This window comes from Ranitomeya variabilis, chromosome 7, assembly GCF_051348905.1.
Source record: "Ranitomeya variabilis isolate aRanVar5 chromosome 7, aRanVar5.hap1, whole genome shotgun sequence".
Lineage (NCBI taxonomy): Eukaryota > Metazoa > Chordata > Amphibia > Anura > Dendrobatidae > Ranitomeya > Ranitomeya variabilis.
The window spans coordinates 156,770,377-156,788,750 of NC_135238.1; the positions used below are offsets into that span (position 1 = coordinate 156,770,377).

Consider the following 18,374-nt stretch of genomic DNA (forward strand, 5'->3'; position numbering starts at 1 on the left):
GTCCTGTGTGATTATCCAGGTGATGCTATGTATGAAAGCCTCACACACATCTCCTATAAGGACGCACACAGCCAGTGACTAGCGTAGCATCTCTCACTGGCAGAACATGGCTTCTCTTTCCATAGAAGCGCGGGTTGATAGGAGACGCTTCAGCACCTCTAGGACAAAGGATGGCGGCGCCCCGGAGCGCCCTGCACGGGGCAGGATGCCACTCAGCCCCCGGAGCACGCCCGGTCCCTCCTTCACAACAACCCCCCTCCCATGCACATGGAACTGTCACTGGACAGCACCGCCCATCGCAGGAAGCCGGCCAATCAGCGGCGTAAATAACCGCAGCCCAGTACTACTCCGCACATCAGCAGCCAATCGGGGCAAAGCTCACGAACAGGTCAACCAATCACAGTCGGGGCTGCCTCCCCGGGTTCGCCCAGCTGTGCCCGGCTACCTCATGCGGTGCTAGGCTGGCTCCCACTTCCACACATCGGAGTCTCCTTCAGTTTTTGTGTGTGACTGTCAGCGGCATGCAGCACTGAGACAACGGCGCCGCCGCCCGTCACTGCCGCCGCTGCTGCCAGTCTTATCTGAGAAGAGCCCCTGGGGAATGGAAGTTGTCAGGCTCTGAGTGCCATGGCAGAGGGGCCAGACGGGGCGTGTGAGCTGTGCCCGGAGCATGGCCGGGGCAGGGAACGTAGGAGCGGGGTGACTGAGGTCAGCCTGATGGAAGCAGCCAAGGCGGCACCCAGGAGGAGCAGCATCATCAAGGTGAGTCCTGCTGTGTGACACTGCCAGCATCACCCATGAGAGGGCGCTGCACTGGGCATGATGAGGGTAGGAGTCCCCGCTTTGCCCACCAATGCTGGTAATAGCTGTGTACTGTAGTAGTCAGGGTTACTGTGCATCAGTGTGACCGTCCTCACCTGCTGGGTATGATGGGGGAAGTAGTCCCTGATCTGACCGCCCATGCTGGTAATAGCTGTGTACAGTGGTTGTCAGGGTTACTGTGCATCAGTGTGACTGTCCTCTCCCATCATAATGGTAAATGGGGCATGATGGGGGTAGTAGTCCCCTATCTGTTCGCCAATGCTGGTAATAGCTGTGTACTGTAGTAGTCAGGGTTACTGTGCATCAGTGTGACCGTCCTCACCTGCTGGGTATGATGGGGGAAGTAGTCCCTGATCTGTCCGCCAGTACTGGATCTGTCTGGGATATAGCTGTGTACATTGGTAGTCAGGGTTACTGTGCATCAGTGTGACTGTCCTCACCTATTGGGAGTGATAGCGGTAGTAGTCCCCGCTCTGTTCGCCCATGCTGGATCTGTCTGGGATATAGCTGTATACAGTAGTATATGTGATTGGCATGGTCAGTATTCCACCATCTGTGGTGTAGATGAGGGGCAGCACCCATAGCCCAGGATTTGGTGACAGAGCAGTGAAGTTTGACCCCTTACAGTGAATCTAGTGACAGTGCTATAGATGTGACTGCTCATCACAAGGTGGCATGGAGCTGTCTGGGTGGGCACTGCACATGGCGCACATCGCATGGTGCTGGATTTTCTTATCTCATTAGATCTGTAGTCGGCTTTACAAGCGTTTGGCGGTTCTTCTCATGGATGTCTCATTCCCTTTGAAGGTCACACAGTATAAAGCACAGTTATTGGTAAAGTGATTGGCACCCGGTGTAGCTGGGTAACATAGCAGTTCATGCCACATGCTAGACTTCACCCCATCAGCAGAGCTCAGATTGGTTGAGGGATCAGTCCGCAAGTGCGAAACACCTTAGGAGACCAATGCCAACTTCTGTGCCCTGTAAGTGGTGCCCCCATGTAAAGATGCCCACTTTTCTGTTTGATCTCGGCACTTCTCCTGGGTGACAAGATGAATCTCAGTATACGCTCCTCCAGCCTTTCCACCATATGTGAGCCACTGTCCTGGGTTCTGGCCTCAGATGGCACCGCCGGCCCTTCAACTGAATGCAAGCACCAGATTGGTATCAGGGGGCACCACCAGCCAGTCTGCCATGTGTGTGGTCTGGTAGGGCATCTGTGCGGAGACCTGGGTGCTACTGAAGCCAGGGTATGTAGGTACAGGGACCGGGCAGGGAACTGGGCTGCTGCTCCGCTGCCTTTCATGAAATGCGAGTGTCACATCCGCTGTCAAATTCAATTACTAGGATGGAAGTGTGAAAAATAGATTTCCCTCAGTTTATCAAGCTTCCTTACTTCAGTACACACTTCTTGTGTAATCTAACCTCTTATTGAATGTTTTGCTCACAGATTACATTTGTGCATACATGGTTACTGGTATTAAAGGGGTAGTCCAGATGTTAAAATTATTGTCCAAGATTTATATATATTTTTTCTAACCACAGGGAATACAAATATAGGTAATATATATATGAGATAGATAGGTGACAAGACTCCCCAGTGATCCCTGTTGCCCTCTGCTTGCTTTGCTGCACCGATCACATGCTGCACATTCACGTGACCACTGCAACCAATCACTGTCCTCAGCAGAGATGCCTGTAAGCATGGCAAGAATAAAAGTGCTAGGCTAGTACTGGGCTGCTACAGTCACGTGGACACACAGCAGCTACAGGAAAGTAATAATGAATGGCCCATCTGCATTTAAGTGATGGGTAAAATAAGAGGTATTTTTTTTAAATCCTGGATAATCCCTTTAAATCCTGAACAACCCCTTTAATGTTGAAGCTTGAGCCATTTGCCTGCAGACGTCCTGAAATGTTCCACTCTATAGTGAATTTGGTCGCCGGATGTTTTTACCTTCCTTTACATCAGGGCTGTACGTATAAAATAGGTGAACTTGGATTAAAGTCTTTTCTGCAATCCACCCTGTAACTGTATTCTGTTCCTTTTTTATCTATGTGCGGCTTCCTGCATACCCCATCTGTTTGCTGCACAGCTGCACGCCTGCTCGGGCACATAGTGTTACAGGCTGTAGTGTTACCTGTCGTGCATGTCCATGTGTTCACAGTCGTATAAAGCGACGATGGAAACCCCCTCTAAAGACTTGGCTGGGTTTCCCCGTTAGCCATGGGTGGTCCATGGCCGTATTGTAAAGCTGCAGTGATCTAAAATCAGCTGCTATTAATTATACTGTAGAGCCGTGATCACAGCCGTCATCGCTCCATCTGTTTTGGAGCCATAACTCCCAACTGGTCTTGTCTGTTGCTGAAACTTCAACAACACTGATAGGAGTTGTAGTTTCCCTACGATTGCCCAGCCATGGGGCGCAGACCATTGTTATAAGGCTGATGATGCGTTCCTAAAAGTGTACGGTTTCAGTTGTGTAATGACAGAAGCCAAGAATACATAAGTAACTGCACATTAGTCTAAGAAATCTTCTGTTCCCCTTCTACTATGTGTTGAAAAGTTTTCTGGGTTTGATATTAAAGGGGTTTTCCACTACTATCGTATTGATAGCTTGTCTTTAGGAGGTAATCAATATCAGATCAGCGGAGGTCCGACACCCGGGACCACCACCAGATCAGCTGTTATTAGCTCCTCCGGATGTAAACAATGAATGGAGCTGAACCGCACAGTTCCCTCTAACTGTTGGTGTCTGCCCCCTGGTACTGCTGGTCAGCTACTATTTAAAGGGGATGTACAACTGACAGGCAGGTAGTTGCTAACAAAGGCCACTACCTGCCTATTCTACTTGGTGCCGGCTCAGACTGGTCAGCAACCTCCCCTAACCGGAGGTTCAGCTGCTCCACGTCGACAGAGCAGCTCTTCTTCTTCCAGGTTGCTCTGTCGACGTGGTGTGACTACTGACATGATGATGATTGACATCCGGCTCCCCGCTGCCTAACTGTGGGGAGCCAGATGTCAATCTGCATGACGTCGACAGTTGCGCCCTGACAACAGAGCAGAGCGGATGAGAAGCAGCTGCTCTGCCAATGACGTCAGCGAAAGTCTGTGACCGCTCTGTGCTGGCAGAGATCGAAGCCCTATACAACAGGCGGGTAGGTAGCAACTGCTCACCTCTTAGTTCTTAGGCCCATGGTAAAAGCAAATATACCGTTTTGGATAACAGAGTGGTGGGGGTCAGTCAAATATTGATGACTTCTCCTAAGGACATATCATTGCTATCGTAATGGAAGACCCCTTTAACTACGTGCAAACCTTTTCACCAGTCATTTACATATGCTGCTAATATTGCAGTACATCGATTTACTCCTAACGTTAATATCAGGTTTTGCTATATTAATTCCTTATTTTGTATATTCAACACTTTGAAAAGCAAAATTTGTAATTAAGCATTGCAAACTTTTATACAAAATCAATAAAAAGTGTTTTGAGTTCTCTGGAGGCGTTATTATAGTGAGCTCATCTTGTCAGGGTGAGATGCATCAGAAATCTGCAGCACATGGCATACACGCAGCTTAGGCAGCTTTCACATATCAGTTTTTTGCCGTCCGGCTCAATCCGGCGAATTCTGAAAAAAAAACGGATCCGGCAAAAGTTGCTGCCGGATCCGTTTTTTTCTCATAGACTTGTATTGGTGATGGATGGCCTCTCGTTTCATCCGTTTTTTGCCAGATCCGTCGAAAATTGGTTTTCCGGCAGCCAGACAAAAGGACATAATAACGTTTTTTTGTGTCCGTCGAAAAAACAGACAGCTACGGATCCGTCACCGTCCGTCGTTACAGTGGAACCCTATGGCGCCGGATCCATCAAATGATGGAATTCGGCAATGGACTACGTTATTTTAACTGAGCATGCTCCAATTTTTTGGGCATCCAATTAGCTGGATCAGCTAGTCGGACCCGTCCCATCAGTTTTTTACAATCTGCGACGGATCCATTTTTTTCTACATTCGACAGATAGTGCCTGATGGCAAAAAACTGACTTGTGAAAGTAGCCTTAGGCTACTTTCACACTAGCTTTGGTACGGGGCCGTCGCAATGCGTCGGCCCGACGTACCGACGCATGTTGTGAAATAAATTCACAACGGGGGCAGCGGATGCAGTTTTTCAATGCATTCACTGCCCCATTGTAATGTCCGGGGAGGAGGGGGCAGAGTTTTGAAAATGGCGGACGCGACGCACAAAAAAAAGTTACATGGAACTTTTTTTGTGCTGATGGTCTGCCAAAACACGACGCATCCGTCGCATGACTGATGCGACGTGTGGCAATACGTCGCAATGCGTCGCTAATGCAAGTCTATGGAGAAAAAACACATCCTGCTTGTAACTTTGCAGGATGCGTTTTTTCTCCAAAACGACGCATTGCGACGTACGTCACACAACGTGAAAGTAGCCTACACAGTTTTGTTTTGTCCTTGTTTTAAAACTTTTCAAAGTTGTTGTTTAGAAGCTGCACTGTCCTCTCTGGCTGCAGCAATCTCTGTTTTATCTAACTGATGGACTCCTTGTGTGCTTGTTTTAAAGTGGAATCCTAGCAAAGCCATTTATCTCCAACCCACAGAAAAGGTGTTCAGGTACCTCCACACTAAACGACTTTGCAATGATAACGATAGCGATCCGTGACGTTGCAGCATCCTGGATAGCGATATCGTTGTGTTTGACACGCAGCAGCGATCTGGATCCTGCTGTGATATCGCTGGTCGTTGCTGAAAGTCCAGAACTTTATTTGGTCGTCAGATCGGCGTGTATCGTCGTGTTTGACAGCAAAAGCAACGATGCCAGCAATGTTTTACAATGGTAACCAGGGTAAATATCGGGTTACTAAGCGCAGGGCCACGCTTAGTAACCCGATATTTACCCTGGTTACCATTGTAAATGTAAAAAAAAAACCAGTACATTCTCACCTTTTGATGTCCGTCAGGTCCCTGGCCATCTGCTTCCTGCACTGACTGCGAGCGCCGGGCCGGCCGTACAGCACAGCACAGCGGTGATGTCACCGCTGTGCTCTGCTTTTACTTTACGGCCGGCCGGCGCTCACAGTCAGTGCGGGAAGCAGATGGCCAGGGACCTGACGGACATCAAAAGGTGAGTATGTACTGTTTTTTTTTTTTACATTTACAATGGTAACCAGGGTAAATATCGGGTTACTAAGCGCGGCCCTGCGCTTAGTAACCCGATGTTTACCCTGGTTACCCGGGGACCGGCATCGTTGGTCGCTGGAGAGCTGTCTGTGTGACAGCTCTCCAGCGACCACACAGCGACGCTGGAGCGATCGGCATCGTTGTCGATATCGCTGCAGCGTCGCTTAATGTGACGGTACCTTTAAATATACGATTAGTGGGGGGTCTGATAACTGGAACCCTCACTGATTCCAAAAAACGGAGGTCCCTGTGGGAGCAGTAGTTTATATACGTAACCTCTCCTCCATTCAGCCTATGGGTCTATGGTTGTGATGGGAACCATGGTGGGGCATGAATACAACCGATCCATTCAGTTGGGGGAACTCGGGAATCCCTTGCTCAGGATTGAGGGGGTCTTACCAGTAGAAAGCCACCCTTTCCTGATCATACCTATCCTGTGGATTGTGGGATAATACCTCTAACACTATATAGGGTTAAGGAGACAAGTGAATTGGGCAATATTTGTAGATTTTGGCCCAGACCCTCCCTGGTGGTGAGACCCTGACATCATTTGTTCTGGCTGGCCCAGTAGACCATGATTGATCCCTAATTGTGCTCCACCGGTCCTTTCACTGAGTTTTGGTGAGCGTGCTGGCCATCCTAGGTCATCATAGTCAGCTATTGTTGCGAGCCGTGTCTTTGGTCTTCTGTTACACATGCCAATATTCTGAACACAAATGTCATTGACTTGTGACCCCTGTGTGTTCACACTTGTGCAGAATTGCCTGCGGCTGCTGGGTGGTGGAGAGCGGCTACAGACGCTCCCTTGTTTGCTTGTAGCATGTACAAGCACTGGAACCTAATAAGCAGAAAACTTAAAATGATGATTAACGAAGATCCAGAAAGCAGAATTCTTCACGAAGGTATCAATGTAATCTGTAATACCGAGCGATTTACTTTACATTACAGAATCATGCTGACAGGTTGTCTTTAAAGAACGTCTACGCAAACATGGCCACATGTACTTAAGTGTTTTCCCTGGAGGGAGGTAGACTATATCTGAGTCCAGTGTACAGTATGTAGCTTGTCATATTAACACTCCTTAATAATCCTGTAACGAGCCGGAAATCAGCGATGTCATATACACTGTGTACAATGATGTGCATTGTACGTGTATAAAGGCTGTAAGACGTGGCAATAATAATCAGAGCTGTAAGTAAAGAATTTTCATAAGTTTTTTGTGTTTGGCTCTTAGACCCCGGAATAAGCAGACCGGATCCATTCACACTAAACCCAATAAGATCAGCTTAGCATGGCTGTCAGGTATGTGAGCACAATTAAATTAATCAATCGCAGCTTTAGCTCGCTCGCTGTCACTGCTCCCATGGGGGCAATGCACATTAGTGTAGGGGCTGTGCGGTGCTAGCTGTGACCTTGCACTTCTGCATCTGAGGACGTTGGGAGATTTGGCCCTGGATGTTTCTGTACATGAGCTTTGTGTACTGAATTAGGCACAATATTATGGCTGACCCACTGCCTTAGTGTAAAGCTGATTCTTACAAATAATAACAAAGCTACACTGGGGACATGGGGATACAAATGTCATCGGCATTGGGTGTCATTTCCCATGATGGATGATGGCTCGGAGCATTGATGAGATCCAGCAATGGGATAGACCTTTATTAGAGACCCCGATGGGCAGATGAGCTCCGGCACATGTGCAGGTTCTGTTGTTCCAATTGTTATGGGAAGTAAATATGATAGCGATCATTTTCCTTTCTGGCGGCTGGCACACATGGGAATAGGCAGGGTTAATGCGAGTGGCTTCTCAGGCTATCGCTGGCAGGAACCCCAGGGCCCGATAGAGCTCTCCGCCATCTGAAATGACTGGGCAAGTTCCAGCAAAGTGCTACAAGCTTGTTGTTATTGGATCCAGGAATAGAAAGTCACAGCAGACTATGTGGAGGTGTATGGCTTTGTCAAAGCCCTCTCTTGCTTCCATCGTTCCTCCCCCAGCCTCACCACCACCCTCTTCCTTCCAAAGCCTTTGCTTTCTCTGCACCCCTGGAGACTACAGCTGCTGACGGCTGCCACCGAGCTGTTATTTTCCTGATTACCATTATTATTTTCATACATTTATTTGCATACTCCCTGTTCCATATAGCGAGAGCCGCAGTTAACCCTCTCCTGCCTGGCCGTGTTTTTACTGCTGCCGAGTTCTGATCCGAGTGCTAGATATGTCTGATCTCTCCGTCATCGCTCTCAGATGCTTGACATGCAAGGAGGAGTTTAAAAGGCTACATTTTTTGGTGACCAAGATATTATCGGCGTTTCAGCGTGGTCCCGGCAGCTTTTCCTTGCTGCTAATTGAATCCTCATGTAGTATTGGAAAAGCCTATAGAATTGGAGATCAGAGTCACAGGCAGTTTTTGTTTTTACATGTCTTTTTCCTGAAGGAACATTTTGTCACTTCTAGGGTCACTTCTAAATTTATTCCCACACTACAAGAGGCAGAAATATGTCTATCCAGGAAGCTCTAGTTCATTTTGACATTAAAAAGAGATTTTCTAGATAATTGATAGTGCGGGGTACATTGTAGAGACATCAGTTATTTCTCTGCCTATTCGTTAGGACATATGTCTTACACAGTAATAATGATGGTAATAGGATATACAGAAGATACAATAGCCAAGTTTACTTCAACGCAACCTCTCTGCCAGTCCCATAGCCAGTGAATGGAGCGGAAGTCGAGCATCTGCACCTCCATTCAAGACCAGGCTCTGCAGAATCTTGTTGGGGAACATTGCTTGAGCAGAAGGAATCAACTATTTTTCCAGGATAACCTTTTATGCGGCTTGATTCATACCGCCTTCGCAAAGAACAACCTGCCCAATTCCATCCTTGCTGAAGCATCTCCAGGTCAACACCTGGTCATCTAATGGTTAGACGGAGACTTGGAGAAGCATACAAGCCACAGTGTCTTGCACCCACTGTGAAATTTGGTGGAGGATCGGTGATGATCTGGGGATGCTTCAGCAAGGCTTGAATTGGGCAGGTAAATCTTTGCAAAGGACGTATGAATCAAGCCGCATACAAGGTTATCCTGGAAAAACAGTCGATTCCTTCTGCTCAGGCAATGTTCCCCAGCTCTGAGGACTGTTTTTTTTTCAGCCACACAACTAGGTCAATCAAGGTGCAGATGAAGGACCACCACATCAAATCCCTGTTAATGGCCAGCCCAATCCCCAGACCTGAACCCAATTGAAAACCTTTGGAATGTAATCAAGAGGATGATGGATAGTCACAGGCCATCAAACAAAGAAGAACGGCTTACATTTTTGTACCAGGAGTGGCATAAGGTCACCCAAAAGCAGTGTGAAAGACTGGTGGAAAGCATGCCAAGACGCATGAAAGCTGTGAATAAAAATCATGGTTATTCCACAAAATATTGATTTCTGAACTCTTCCTGAGTTAAAACATTAGTATTGTTGTTTCTAAATGATTATGAACTTGTTTTTTTTTTGCATTATTTGAGGTCTGCGAGCAATGCATTTATTTGTTATTTTGACCATTTCTCATTTTCAGAAAATAAATACAAAATTTATTGCTTGGAACTTCGGAGACATCTTGTTAGTAGTTTATAGAATAAAAGAATAATTTACATTTTACTCAAAAATATACCTATAAAGAGAAAAATCAGACAAACTGAAAATTTTGCAGTGGTCTCTTAATTTTTGCCAGAGCTGTATATTTGTGTGTGTCACTGACGTGTGTGTGTGTGTGTGTATATATCCTACTATATAATTGTCTAAGGGTCACTTCCGTCTGTCTGTCTGTCTCGGATATTCATTGGTCGCGGCCTCTGTCTGTCATGGAATCCAAGTCGCTGATTGGTCGTGGCAAAACGCCCACGACCATTGCCACGACCAATCAGCAACGGCCACAGTCCGGCGGCAATATGGCCGCTCTTTCCTCCCCGCAGTCAGTGCCCGCTCCATACTCCCCTCCAGTCATCCAGTCAGCCCTCACACAGGGTTAATGCCAGTGTTACCGGAGCGCGGTGTAACGCACTCCGGTTACGCAGCTATTAACCTTGTGTGACCAAGTTTTTACTATTGATGCTGTGTATGCTGCATCAATAGTAAAACGATCTAAGGTTACAAATAATGATAATAATAAAAAGAAAACCTTATTCTCACCCTCCGATGTCGCGTCCTGTCCGCCGGCAGGTTCCGGTGCTAAGGGAGAAGGACCTGCCATGACGTCACGGTCATGTGACCGCGACGTCATGACAGGTACTGCGCGCCTGCGCGAGAAGGACCTGCCATGACGTCACGGTCATGTGACCGCGACGTCATCACAGGTCCTGCGCTCATAGTCATACCAACCCTCGGACCGGAAGCTGCCGCGTGCACCGTACACAGGAGCCAGGACTAAGGTGAGTATATGTTTATTTTTAATTTTATGTCACTGGCCAATATACTACATTACTGGGCAATATACTACGTGGCTGACCAATATATTACATACTACGTGGCTGTGCAATATACTACGTGGCTGTGTAATATACTACGTGGCTGTGCAATATACTACGTTGCTGGGCAATATACTACGTGGCTGGGCAATATACTACGTAGCTAGGGAATATACTACATACCTGGGCAATATACTACGTAACTGGGCAATATACTATGTGGCTGACCAATATACTACATACCACATGGCTGGGCAATATACTACGTGGCTGGGCAATATACTACGTGGCTGGGCAATATACTACGTGGCTGGGCAATATACTACGTAAGTGGGCATTATACTACGTAAGTGGGCAATATACTACGTGGCTGACCAATATACTACATACTACGTGGCTGGGCAATATACTATGTAACTGGGCAATATACTATGTAACTGGGCAATATACTATGTAACTGGGCAATATACTATGTAACTGGGCAATATACTATGTAACTGGGCAATATACTACGTAACTGGGCAATATACTACGTAACTGGGCAATATACTACGTGGCTGGGCAATATACTACATACTACGTGGCTGGGCAATATACTACGTTGATGGGCAATATACTACGTAACTGGGCAATATACTATGTGGCTGGGCAATATACTACATGGGCTGTGCAATATACTACGTGAACATGCATATTTTAGAATACCCGATGCGTTAGAATCGGACCACCATCTAGTATATATATACACTGTGTTCCAAATTATTATGCAAATTGGATTTAAGTGTCATAAAGATTTAATTGTTTTGTTTTTCAAATAAACTCGTGGATGGTATTGTGTCTCAGGGCTCAATGGATCACTGAAATCAATCTTAAACACATGTGATAATTAGTTTTCCAGGTGATTCAAATTAAAGGAAAACTGCTTAAAAATTATGTTCCACATTATTAAACAGGCCACAGGTTTCAAGCAATATGGGAAATAAAAAGGATCTCTCTGCTGCTTAAAAGCGTTAGTGCAATGCCTTGGACAAGGTATGAAAACTTTAGATATGTCATGAAAACGTAAGAGTGATCATCATACTGTGAAGAGATTTGTGACTGAAACAGAGCACAGACAGTTGATGCAGATAAAGGCATAATGAGGAAGGTTTCTGCCAGACAAATTAATTGGATTAAAAGAGCAGCTGCCAAAATACCATTACAAAGCTGCAAACAGTTATTTGAAGCTGCTGGTGCCTCTGGAGTCCCTCGAACCTCAAGGTGTAGGATCCTTCAAAGGCTTGCTGTGGTGCATAAACCTACTATTCGGCCACCCCTAAACAGTGTTCACAAGCAGAAACGGTTGCAGTGGGTCCAGATATACATGAAGACTAATTTTCAAACAGTCTTGTTTACTGATGAGTGTCGAGCAAACCTGGATGGTCCAGATGGATGTAGTAGTGGATGGTTGGTGGATGGCCACCATGTCCTAACAAGGCTGCGACGTCAGCAAGAAGGTGGAGGAGTCATGTTTTGGACTGGAATCATGGGGAAACAGCTGGTAGGGCCCTTTAAGGTTCCTGAAGGTGTGAAAATAACCTCTGCAAAGTATATAGAGTTTCTGACTGACAACTTTCTTCCATGTTATAAAAAGCAGAAACGTGCCCTCAGGAGCAAAATCATCTTCATGCTGACAATGCACCATCTCATGCTGCAAAGAATACCTCTTAGTCATTGGCTGCTATGGGCATAAAAGGAGATAAACTCATGGTGTGGCCACCATCTTCCCCTGACCTCAACCCTATAGAGAACCTTTGGAGTATCATCAAGCAAAAGATCTATGAGGGTGGGAGGCAGTTCGCATCAAAACAGCAGCTCTGGGAGGCTATTCTGACTTCATGCAAAGAAATACAAGCAGAAACTCTCCAAAAACTCACAAGTTAAATGGATGCAAGAATTGTGAAGGTGATATCAAAGAAGGGTTCCTATGTTAAAGGGAACCTGTCACCCCGGTTTTTCATTCGGAGATAGGGCATGAGCTGTGCTTTACAAAAGTGTTTTTTTTCTACCCTGATTCCCCACCTAAGCTGCCGAAATTACTTACCAAAGTCGCCATTTTCGCTTGTCAATCATGCTGGTCTGGTCATAGGGGTGTGGTGACAAAGCTGTTTCTTCCCCCAGATCTTGCTTAGGTTTCCGTTGGTGGCGTAGTGGTTTGCGACTGCGCAGGTGACGAAAAACAGCGCGCTCTGCGCTATATTCCTGGTGATCGGTGGGGGCGGCCATCTTTCTGTGGCCGTGCGAGCGCAGTTGGAGCGCTCTGCTGCCCGGGGCTTCAGGAAAATGGCCGCGGGCTGCCGCGCGTGCGCAGATGGAGATCGCGGCGGCCATTTTCCTGAAGCCGAGATGCGAACTCTGCTTCAGGAAAATGGCCGCCGCGATCCCCATCTGCGCACGCGCGGCATCCCGCGGCCATTTTCCTGAAGCCCCAGGCAGCAGAGCACTCCAACTGCGCACGCGCGGCCACAGGAAGATGGCCGCCCCCACCGATCACCAGGGATATAGCGCAGAGCACGCTGTTTTTCGTCACCTGCGCAGTCGCAAACCACTACGCCACCAACGGAAACCTAAGCAAGATCTGGGGGAAGAAACAGCTTTGTCACCACACCCCTATGACCAGACCAGCATGATTGACAAGCGAAAATGGCGACTTTGGTAAGTAATTTCGGCAGCTTAGGTGGGGAATCAGGGTAGAAAAAAAAACACTTTTGTAAAGCACAGCTCATGCCCTATGTAGCAGTATTTTTATCTCCGAGTGAAAAACCGGGGTGACAGGTTCCCTTTAACATGTAACTTGGCCTGTTAGAATGTTTTGGAGTTAAATAGCTTTTTTGTTCAGTGAATGTGACCTCCTAATGCTGCAAATTCCACAAATGAGCATTTTCAGTTCTTTAAAACATATTAAATGTTTAGAAATTCTACTGTGCCTAATAATTCGGAACAGTGCATTGTGAGTTTTTATTCATTTTGGAGATTATACTGTTATCATTGGGAGGTTTCTTCAATAAAATTCGATGTATACTCTAATGGGTGATTACTTTTATTAGACTGACTGTCATTTGCACCGACCATTTAGGAAAATCCGAGAAAAATGTCATTTGCATAATAATTTGGAACATAGTGTATATATATAATATTCTATGTGTGTACATCTATTCTATCTTTTCTATTCTTAACATGTCAGTGTGATTTTACTGTATGCCGCCCATGAATTGCCGGCTTTTCAAAGGACAGCGGTGCATAAAAATCGGACAGCACACACATGGTGCGAGTGCTGTGCGTTTTTTTTCTGGCACCCATTGACTTACATTGGCGCGTCTCCTCTGAGATATACGCAGCAATACGCAGCATGCTGCAATTTTTTTTCTCAGTATGATTTTGGCTGAGAAAAAAATCACAGATGAGATGTTACCCATTAAATAACATTAGTCCGAGTGCAGTCCGATTATTATTATTATTATTATTTTTTTATCGTATTGCACTCGTCTGTTTTTCTCGCAAATGGGTATGAGCCCTTAGGCTGAGACTCGTGCTGTGAGATGGAAAGGTTAGCATCAGGGTTATGGTTCACATGTCCAGTAATCATCTGTATGAAACTGGTCCAGTAAGTACAAAAAGGATCATTTTCAAATGGAAGGAAAATGGATGGCTAATTAACCCCTTTCTGTCATCGGACGTACTATTCCGTCCATGTGGGGTGGGCCCTACTTCCCAAGGACCTAATAGTATGTCCAGCGCGATCGGCCGCGCTCACGGGAGGAGCGGGTGTCAGCCGCGGCCGGGTGACTATCGCAGCTGACATCCAGCACTATGTGCCAGGAGCGTTCACGGACCGCCCCCGGCACATTAACCCTGGCACACTGCGATCAAACATGATCGCAGTGTGCCGGCGGTATAGGGAAGCATCGCACAGGGAGGCGGCTCCCTGCGTGCTTCCCTGAGACGATCGGTACAAGGCGATGTGCTCACCTTGTACCGAGCGTCTCCTCCCTGCAGTCCTCGGCGATCTGTCACTTTACTGTGATGCCCCCCCCTGGGGCAAAGTAAAAATGTAAAAAAAAAAAATTACATGTGTAAAAAAAAAAAAAAAAATCATAAATAAATAATAATAAAAAAAAAATATTGTTCCAATAAATAAATTCCTTTAGCTAAATTAAAATTAAAAACAATAAAAGTACACATATTTAGTATTGCCGCGACCGTAACGACCCGACCTATAAAACTGTCCCACTAGTTAACCCCTTCAGTGAACACCGTAAAAAAAAACGAGTCAAAAAACAACGCTTTATTATCATACCGCCGAACAAAAAGTGGAATAACATGCAATCAAAAAGACGGAAATAAATAACCATGGTACCGCTGAAAACGTCATCTTGTCCCGCAAAAAACGAGCCGCCATACAGCATAATCAGCGAAAAAAATAAAAAAGTTATAGTCCTCAGAATAAAAGCGCCAAAACATAAAAAAAAGATATAAATGAGGTATCGCTGTAATCGTACTGACCCGAAGAATAAAACTGCTTTATCCATTTTACCAAACGCGGAACAGTATAAGCGCCCCCACCAAAAGAAATTCATGAATAGCTGGTTTTTGGTCATTCTGCCTCACAAAAATCGGAATAAAAAGCGATCAAAAAATGTCACATGTCCGAAAATGTTACCAATAAAAACGTCAACGCGTCCCGCAAAAAACAAGACCTCACATGACTTCTGTGGACCAAAATATGGAAAAATTATAGGTCTCAAAATGTGGTAACGCAAAAAACATTTTTTACAATAAAAAGCGTCTTTTAGTGTGTGACGGCTGCCAATCTTAACAATCCGCTAGAAAACCCGCTAGAAATAGTAAATCAAACCCCCCCTTCATCACTCTCTTAGTTACGAAAAATAAAAAAATTTAAAAAATGTATTTATTTCGATTTTGCCGTTAGGGCTAGGGTTAGGGTTGGGGCTAGGGTTAGCGTACTCAGGACACATTGGACAACAACTTTTGGGGTCCAATTTCTTCTGTTACTCTTGGGAAAATACAAAACTGGGGGCTAAAAAATAATTTTTGTGTAAAAAAAAATATATCTATTTTTTATTTTCACGGCTCTGCGTTGTAAACTGTAGTGAAACACTTGGGGGTTCAAAGTTCTCACAACACATCTAGATAAGTTCCTTGGGGGGTCTAGTTTCCAATATGGGGTCACTTGTGGGGGGTTTCTACGGTTTAGGTACATTAGGGGCTCTGCAAATGCAACGTGACGCCTGCAGACCATTCCATCTAAGTCTGCATTCCAAATGGCGCTCCTTCCCTTCCGAGCTCTGCCATGCGCCCAAACGGTGGTTCCCCCCCACATATTGGGTATCAGCGTACTCAGGACAAATTGGACAACAACTTTTGGGGTCCAATTTCTCCTGTTGCCCTTGGGAAAATACAAAACTGGGGGCCGCATGTGCGGCCGAAATTCTGCCCCTTCCTCCCTGGACCATACAATGAAGCAGCGGAAGCGTCTTAAGACTGCTTCCACTGCCAACGTCGGGCATTTTCTTCACAGTATGCGTCGGTACGTCGGGCCGACGCAGCGCGACGGCCCCGTACCGACGCTACTGTGAAAGTAGCCTTAGATAACTGATTGCTGCAGGATCTATTTCACATTGGTCATTACTGGATGTGGGAACTTAGCCCCTGATTGTTCAGACCTCTTATCAAAGTTGTGTCTTTAAAGGGGTTGTCCAGCATTAGGGTACAGGTCTGACTGCAGACTTGTGAATCCTCACCTCACATGCGAGTTAGGATTCTCTGGTGCAGGGAGCAGCGGGTGCTTGACAGCAATCATGCAATTTGCATACTTGTGGTCACATGCCGACTAGACGTTCGCGCAAGTGTATAGAGCAAGGCCAGACACTTCTAGTTGGAATGTGGCTGGACGTATGCATATTGACTACTTATGGTCATATGATCACCCGATGCCGTCAGCAGTGAATCCTCATATCACGAAGTGCATGCACTCTGAGGATTGAACGACTCCAGTCTTGTACCAGGCCGGACGTCCCCTTTAAATAAAATTAATAGTAGAAGAGTTTCTGTCCATTGCATGAACCCTGTAAAGGGAGTTTTTGCCTTGGAGGTGTGAGTCACCAACACAATCCAGTCTCCAAGGTGTTAATTGCTGCTTTCATGAATTGAGATGAGACTTGTTGGCAAACTGCCAGGATAAAGATGTAATAGTATAATTTGTGGATGATGGTAGAGCTCCTCCTATATTTAGTAAGAGCTGTTACCTAGGCATAGAGACTTCCATCACTCCTCTTGGAATTCAGCTGTCTGGATACATCTTGAAGTTGGCAAATGAAAACATTTTCAGTGATTGATGATCGTGACCTAAAAAAATCACAGAATCCTTGTTAAATGCTGCCTCCCCCACCCCCAAGACTAAAATTATTCATTTATACAGCAGTCATACTATTCTCAGCAGCGGCTCACCTAGGGGGTTCCTGGGGGACACGTTGCCTTGGACAAGGTATTGAGGGGCTAGGGCAGCAGACGTAACCTTCATTTAGGTTGAACCCAGGACCCCCCCAGTGCTGCAAGGTGGCAGCGACAATCAGTGTGATATAGTTATTATTCAATAATGTTAATACATTCCAGAAAGGAGAAATCCTGGATGTTCTGTCCAAAAATACATGTCAACAAAACACATAGGCATAATTAATGCCTTTGAGGTCGGGTCAGGGAACCCACTGCTGGTCTGGACATTGTGGTCCAAATTCAGACCATGAATGATGGACGTGTGAAACTGGCATTCTCCATCTATCGTTACTCTTCTTTAAACTATCCTCAACAATGTTTATTGTTTGTCTGAAAATGGTTTTAATGCATTTAGATTAGATGATGTTATGAACCAGTGCAGTTTCAATGTAATTTTGCTACTTGTGTAAAATGGATTATCCCAACAATAACATGTACGGTACTTCCTTCTTTACAAGAAACATGATAAAAGTACGATCTGTGTACTTTGGACTATCAGGACTCTAGCCAACCATGAGAACCAGGATCCCATGTGACATGAAACAATAGTGCTAATGTGTGACATCTACTACATTCACGGTCTATAGGAGATGTGGTCACGTGTGTGCCACCACTACCACAAACCCAGAAAGTGAATATAACGGTAGTAACTTACTGTACATATACTGCCTTGTACATATGTGTACTACCTTATACTTTTGTGTGCTACCTTATACTTACAGTTAGGTCCATATATATTTGGACAGAGACAACATTTTTCTAATTTTGGTTATAGACATTACCACAATGAATTTTAAACAAAACAATTCAGATGCAGTTGAAGTTCAGACTTTCAGCTTTCATTTGAGGGGATCCACATTAAAATTGGATGAAGGGTTTAGGAGTTTCAGCTCCTTAACATGCGCCACCCTGCTTTTAAAGGGACCAAAAGTAATTGGACAATTGACTCCAAGGCTATTTCATGGACAGGTGTGGGCAATCCCTTTGTTATGTCATTCTCAATTAAGCAGATAAAAAGCCTGGAGTTGATTTGAGGTGTGGTGCTTGCATTTGGAAGGTTTTGCTGTGAAGTAAACATGCCGTCAAAGGAGCTCTCCATGCAGGTGAAACAAGCCATCCTTAAGCTGCGAAAACAGAAAAAACCCATCCAAGAAATTGCTACAATATTAGGAGTGGCAAAATCTACAGTTTGGTACATCCTGAGAAAGAAAGAAAGCACTGGTGAACTCTTCAATGCAAAAAGACCTGGGTGCCCACGGAAGACAACAGTGGTGGATGATTGCAGAATAATCTCCATGGTTAAGAGAAACCCCTTTACAGCAGCCAACCAAGTGAACAACACT

The 18,374-nt window shown here is 45.6% G+C and overlaps 1 protein-coding gene across 1 annotated transcript in view; it reads left to right on the top strand.

Annotated features, from left to right (window-relative positions):
• The first annotated feature begins 399 nt into the window (after window positions 1-399).
• Window positions 400-18,374, top strand: part of LOC143784198 (inactive phospholipase C-like protein 1) — a 379,071-nt gene continuing 361,096 nt past the window's right edge. Inside the window, exon 1 of the mRNA XM_077272131.1 lies at window positions 400-762. Coding sequence (XP_077128246.1) covers window positions 628-762 — 135 coding nt within the window. The 5' untranslated portion in view covers window positions 400-627. The remainder of the gene's footprint in view (window positions 763-18,374) is intronic.